Source organism: Pelecanus crispus, chromosome 13 (assembly GCF_030463565.1).
Source record: "Pelecanus crispus isolate bPelCri1 chromosome 13, bPelCri1.pri, whole genome shotgun sequence".
NCBI classification, from domain to species: domain Eukaryota; kingdom Metazoa; phylum Chordata; class Aves; order Pelecaniformes; family Pelecanidae; genus Pelecanus; species Pelecanus crispus.
This window is the reverse complement of record NC_134655.1, coordinates 17,737,793-17,744,213: the sequence shown is the minus strand read 5'-3', so window position 1 is coordinate 17,744,213 and position 6,421 is coordinate 17,737,793. Positions and strand designations below refer to the sequence as shown.

Genomic DNA, 6,421 nt, shown 5'->3' with positions numbered 1-6,421 from the left:
CAGGAAAAATCTGTTCTGCCCGGAGGCTGCAGTGACTTCAATATATATATGCATTAAATATACATGTGTGCATTATATACACATTAAATATGCATATGTGCAATATATAGATGCATTAAAAATATATGTATATATTTTTGCTTATGGGCTCTTTCTCTGGCTTAGCCAAAATCCACGGAGCTGCCAGCCAGCAGTTGGCCCAAGGCGCCACTTTGATGGCTGTAAAGTGCGTTTGGGTATCGAGCTGTGCGCCCGCAGGTAGGGCAGCGGGGCTGGGTGGGAGAGGGGCCGTGGATGCACTAGCGGGGGGCTCACTGGTGGAAGGGAAGCAGTCTGGGGTTGTGCTTTCCCTTCCCTCCGTCGTTTTTCCTGCTCTCCTAGGGACGCTCGCTGCCACGGATGCTGCTGAGAACCAATACTCTGTAAAAATCTTTTTTAGTCTCTCTCTCTCTCAGACACCTGTTGCATCTTGCTGACTCCAGTCATTTTTTCCCCAAAATTGAGTCATTTGCTTTGAGATGGAATTCCAACCGAAGCCAATTTAGTCTGAAAGCATGCCCGCTCTTGACATCCAGCCGTAATTGATAGCGTTTGTAGTTGAGACGTTTGTCCTGTTCTCCTTAATGAAAGCTTAAGGCACTTATTTTTGATCCGGCTGTTTGTAAAGGGCTTTCTGTTTTCCTCCTGCAGCAAAAAGGAGGGGTAAGCACCTGCGAGGCTATCGTAGCCGGGTGTTTTGGGAGCAAATCGGGCTCATTATTTTTGTTCACAACTTGAACAAGATTCCTGTCAGCCTCTTTTGTGGCATTGGATGAGCAATGCTTTGCTGCGGGCTTTTTGCTCTGTGATTTCAGCTGAATTTTGCAGGATCTATAGGTGAAAGCGCTCTTGGTCTGGCACCAGCCCTGCTTTCATAGGGTGGCATGCGGAGGGCTTGGTAATTTCTAGCTGTGTATTTTCAAAGGGTCAGCAAGCAGTCTTTATGTCTAGCTTATTTTAAAGTATGCTGTACACCTTAATAAGATCTTGTAAGATTATTAAAGTGGGAAAACAGAGGCAATGCTCACTTGGTAGGTGTAATTTGTTTGAAATATTGTGGCAAATGCACTGATTTGCAAAACGGAGGGATGCTATTGTTCTTGTACAGTACAGGATCTAGAAAAGGCAAGTAAGATGTGCAACATGCAAGACTAGACAATTTGAAGCATTTCTTTGGTATTGCAATCCAAGATCGTTTCAGCACTAATAAAAATTAAGTACCGCTGGACTGCAGCAATGCTCTGCTCCATCGCCTGAGTCTCAATTGGCTTAAGAGGGGAAAAAAAAAAAATCTCACTGCTGGGAAATTAAATGTAGGGGGGAAAAAAAAAATCCACTTTGCGAGCAGCCCTGCCATCTTTTGTTATGATTTCTGTGCAATTCCTCCCCAGTGTTTGCACAAAGCCAAGCGGCTGCTGCAGGTTGGGACCAGGGGTGATGTGAGGTCCTGAGCGCTGCTCGGGGCTGGGAGGGCTTGGGCAGCAGCTCTGCTCTTACAGGGGCTGCAAAGCCAAGCTTCAAATGCAATATTGATTTTTTTTTTTTTTTTTTTTTCCTCACAGGATGGTGTTTTGCATACTGGTTTTGTTCACTCTGAGTTGTGGAAGGTGTTTCTGTTTTTTTGGTCCTGTCCTGCCCCCCTCCCCGCCCTACCTCCTTCCAGCTCACCTTTTCTTATAAATGTTTGCTCAGGGAGGGAACGCAGTAAAATTAGCTGCAATGCCCAGAGGGCTGTCGTCCTTGCATCAGCCAGATTAGTATTGTGGAGTACATAATTTCCGCGGGGCGGTTTCTTCCAGTGCAGTTGAATGAATGGAAGTGGGACCTTCCACTTGCCAAGTACCGTTCCAGTAAGTGGAGGGTGGGAAGCAAGATGTGCAGAGAGAGGAAACCTTGGCTGAAGGCGCTTGTCTTGACAACTGTGAGAGCAGGAACGCGTTTATCCCAGTGCCCGTCTAGGGAAGGCGGTGGGATGGGATGGGGATGGCCATGAGTCATCTCCCAGGGTTCTGCCCTGTTCTCCCGCACAGGATGGGCTCGCTTCTGCAGCTGATGGTGCCCGAAACCCCTTGTGCACCAAGCTCAGCATCCCAGGGCCATCTCAAACCCCATCTCCAGGTCCCTGTGGATAAGCAGATTTCTCTCCCGCTGCAAAACTCGGCTGCTGTGCCACTGGCTTTGTTCAGCGTGGGTGCTCGGGCAGCGCCGGGCAGCGTGTGCTTTGCTGCAGCTACTTTACCCAGCCTGGTGGGAACATGAGCCAAAAGGATTTCCTGAAGATAAACAATTCTAAGCCACGTGTTGAGGGTTTCTCTCCTGACTGGGTGGATTGCACTGATCCAGTATCCTAGTGTAACTGTGCCTGCGGCCCCAAGGATAAATCTGTTGGTTACTGTGGTATCTGGAGAAGGAAATACTCTGAATGGGGTCTGGGGCATGTGGAGCTGATACTGGTTGCGGAGCAAGCGGTGAAGTAAGTGATTTCTCCCTCTTTTCCCCCTTTTATCTCCTGCTAATTCTGCGGAAACATTTCTCTGCAGTTCAGCAAGGGGAGGGTTAGAAAATCACAGCTTTTACTGTTTTGGAGTAGAAAAACTTAATCTGAGCCAGTGTGAGCGAGCGGCATGGGGGGGCTGGGACCCTGGACCTTGGGTACCCATTGCAGGGGTTGAGGGCACCCCGTGATGCCGGCGTGGAGCTCGGTCACCCCGTGATGCCTGGACCTGCCCTCCCGTCCCTGGGGTGGCTGTAAGACAGCCTGCCTGGGGAGAGCTGGACCGGGGGCATGCGGGCTGGGCAGGCCTGGGCACCAGCCCATGCTTCTGGGGTGCCGCGGTGATGCACACCCTGGCAGGGGGGGCTGCAGCCTCTGCCCCCGGCGGGTGGTCGGCTGGGTGGGCTCGCTTCCCCAGGGAAAGGGAGGAAACTGCTCTGGGAAATGAGCTCCTTGCCGATCAGCCGGCAGCCTGGCTCTGAAATGCTGGGAAAACTGAGAAAGGGGCAAAATGTCTGTAGGTGGCAGAGGTCAGAGTAATGTCTGGCCAAGCTGGGATGCGTAACATAGTATTTAGGGGTTTTTTTTTGTTTCCATAACCAAAGAGCTCAGGCTTTCTGAGGACCAGAAAGCAACGGGAAAACCAACAAATTACAGCTCTGCTGGCTGATGCAAGCATTGACAGTTGCAAACTTGGAGGTTTTTTCCCAGTTTGCTCTTAATTTAATTTTTGCCAGGGCAAATCACTGCTCTGAAAAGCTTGCTGCCCTGCTGAAATAGCTGCCAGTGAGCAGACATATGTGCACAGCTTGAGCCGGGGAAAGGAGGGAGGAAGAGGTTTGAAGACAGGAAGACCTCGTTGTATTTGCTTTGTGACCTCTGCAAAACACTTGGGCGCTTATTCAAAGTCCTTTTTCTGTTCTCAAGTCTGAAGTGTTCCTATAAGCCTGAATTTGATATGCTGGCAGCGTGCCGGTCGAACTTTTCTTTTGGACTGCCAAAAATAAAAATATGCTGCCTGCATTTCAAGATGAGCGATGGTTTCGTAACCCCGGCTGCCAACAGGGCAGGGAAAAAGAGTTGAGAACCTGAAAACTTCCAAAGGTTGGTGGTTATGTTTGAACAGGAGCAACAGATTTTCCACAAAACAGCAGCACTGAAGTAATGCCATCCCAGTCGATATCTACTGGCTTCAGTCTGGGTTGGGCTTTCTGCATCATATGTGAACCTGACTTTCTGCTGAACTGAAGCTGTGATTAGGGACGATGTGGCGTATTTGCTGGGAAGATGCAGTACTGCGCGATTTGTGGCTAGACTGCCTTCAGATGTAAAAAGAAAAGCACAACCAAACAAAAGAAACCCCACACCAAAAGAAGCTCTTTTTGGCTGTCACCCCTGTGTGTGGCACTCCCCACGTCCGGGAGAGGGCTGGGCACTCCTGTAAATTTATTATCTGGGGAAAAAAACCCTTGTATTTCCTCTCTCCACCCTTCTTAAATCTTTCAAGTAGCCCTTTCCCTGGTTCTCCCCGCCCCACCATGTCTCTACTTTTTTCCGTGGCTTTATTGGGTGAGTCAGCTCTTCCAGGAAACTCAGCCTGGTTGGGTCTGCTGTTCTCCAGTCCATTGTCCTTGGTGAAGGTGACCTTCCTGCAAGCCCATATGGTGAGGCAGCACCTCCTTGGGACAAAGGGGACATGGGGACAGGCTCTGGCAGGGGCCCCATGTGTCGCTGGACCCACCTCAACTTGCATTAAGGATGGATTAAGGATGGTGCGATCTGGGTCGATGATGCTCTGCTAGAGCACATCATCCATCGCTTTGTCATCCCCAACGGGGACCAGGGGCGAGGTCTGGGTGTTGAGCTCCATCGTGTGTGGACCGTGGTTTAAAAAAAAGTATTGGTCCTTTTCCTGTGGCTCCTCTTTTGCTCTTGCTCGTTGTTCTGCTTGATCTGAGGGCTCGCGAGGTTACCCCCTGCTGCTGCCCTCACCTCGGCTGGAGCCGGCTTGCCCCCGGCAGTCACTCCTTGGTGATACTGTTCTCTCTCTGCTCGGACTATCAGTAGGAGCTTCAGCCTCAACGGAGGAGAAGGGATACTGGTTTAAATTTCAACTTTTTGCTTTCCCAAGGTACTGGCTTTCCCTCTTCCGCTTAGGGATGAGCAGCAAAGGTCCCCTCTGGTGGGAAATGAGCTCAGAGCTGTGCTCACCTTCAGCCTTTTCTCTTGAACCTGTGGGCTCTTAATATTTTAAATGCAATGTTGTTTTTTTCCCCGAGGACTTTGCATGTTATCGATCCTTTCCAACAGTCTTAGGGGAGAGTGGTGGGGTTGATCCCGATCGATGGATTTCTCTCTATAAATCAGATCTGCCTAAAAATGTGGTCGGTGTGGGTAAGCATAGTTCGAGCTGCTAAATTATTAAGGGTTTTCTCAAAGCATTGCTTGTACTTGCATAGAAATGGGTAAGGACAAAGAGTAATAGAAAAATTGGCAAGAAAAATTTCAATTAGAACTATATTGGTTGGGCAGTGAGGTCGGTGTGCTGAGTGACTTTCTGAGACTGCTGGATGGTTTGGGGAGGTTATGGTAAATTTATGGAGGCTTTTTTAAATTGTGGATATGTTTTTCTTGTTCTGGGGCTAAAAGAAACAGGAGCTAGAACAGGCTGTTTTGAGAGGTGGTGTTATTTTTGCTGGCTTTTTTTGTAAATCAGGTCGTCTACTACTTTTATGATAAACGGAACAATACGGGAATGATTAGACTTTAAACTATTCATGAGATCTAAGCCAAGTAATGTGATTTAATCTTTCTTCTGCATATATTTAATATAAGCTGTGATTTCATTCAAATGTTTGAGCTTTGTAGTTACACCGTATAATTATCTCTGGTTTTAGCAGATGACTTTTTTTTTTTAAATGCCTGTGGTTTTTATTAGATCTTTTTTCTATGAGTTATTTGTGTTTACTTTGTGGCTTGAAGATATCTTCAGCAAACATGAAAGGAGTTCTTTTGATTAGTTAGTTCTGGTTTAGGTGCTTTCTGAAACTATAGTAAATCAAATGGCGGTTTTTTTTTTTTCTGCCACTATTTTTTTCTGGAAACGGGGCCAGCAGGTAACACAGACACTTGTTTTCCATATGGGGGGTATAATTAAACACCGTGTTTTGCAGCTGCCTTAGAAATAGCCCACTTAGAGTGGCTCCTTGTCAACGGTGGCTGCAGAGCACAGGTTCACCTCTCCTGTTGAACTCAGTCTAACTCCATTAATTTTTACCCAGGCTTGCTAATTTTTACCCAGGTTTGCAGCTTTTATCAAGTGCTGTGATGGATTCGCAGAAGTTTGGGAGGGCGGGTGAAGAGGAGCCTCTCCGGGAGGCAGGTGGGAGCTGTTGTTCTGGGGCAGGACATGTTCGTGGGAGAAGGGCACAGATGGGGAGGGGAAGAGGCACAAATGGTGGCTTGCCCAAACTCAGGTGAAGAGTTTGGGGAGTGCTGTGGGCTGCAAACATAATTCTGCTGTCTCTATGTAATGTGCCAACAGCTTCAAGTCATAAATGATGTGGGGTCATCAGTTGCATCTGTGGACTTTTTTAGCCCTGGTCTGATGGCTTCAAATTGTGCCAGTTCCTCACTCCTCAAAGACAAGTTTGTAGCAAAATGCCAAGCCTCAGCTCACCTTCCATGGGCATATTGATGTGTGTAGGTGGGCTTTTTAAATTTGGACAACGTAAGAATATAGCCATTATCCCTAATGCCTTCTTTTCAGAACTGCTGTTTCTTGCAATAAGTGGGCTTTATGCAAAATTGAAAGTACCAGAAGGTTGGGTTACGTCAAAATATTTAACAGTAATATGTTCCATATCTGGATTTCTCCATGGCATGAGG

At 47.7% G+C, this 6,421-nt stretch overlaps 1 protein-coding gene across 1 annotated transcript in view; it reads left to right on the top strand.

Moving 5' to 3' along the window:
• Nucleotides 1–1,847: 1,847 nt before the first annotated feature.
• The window catches only part of ATP11C (ATPase phospholipid transporting 11C (ATP11C blood group)), a 46,402-nt gene continuing 41,828 nt past the window's right edge, over nucleotides 1,848–6,421 (top strand). Inside the window, exon 1 of the mRNA XM_075720373.1 lies at nucleotides 1,848–1,889. Within this exon, the coding sequence (XP_075576488.1) occupies nucleotides 1,848–1,889 (42 nt within the window). The remainder of the gene's footprint in view (nucleotides 1,890–6,421) is intronic.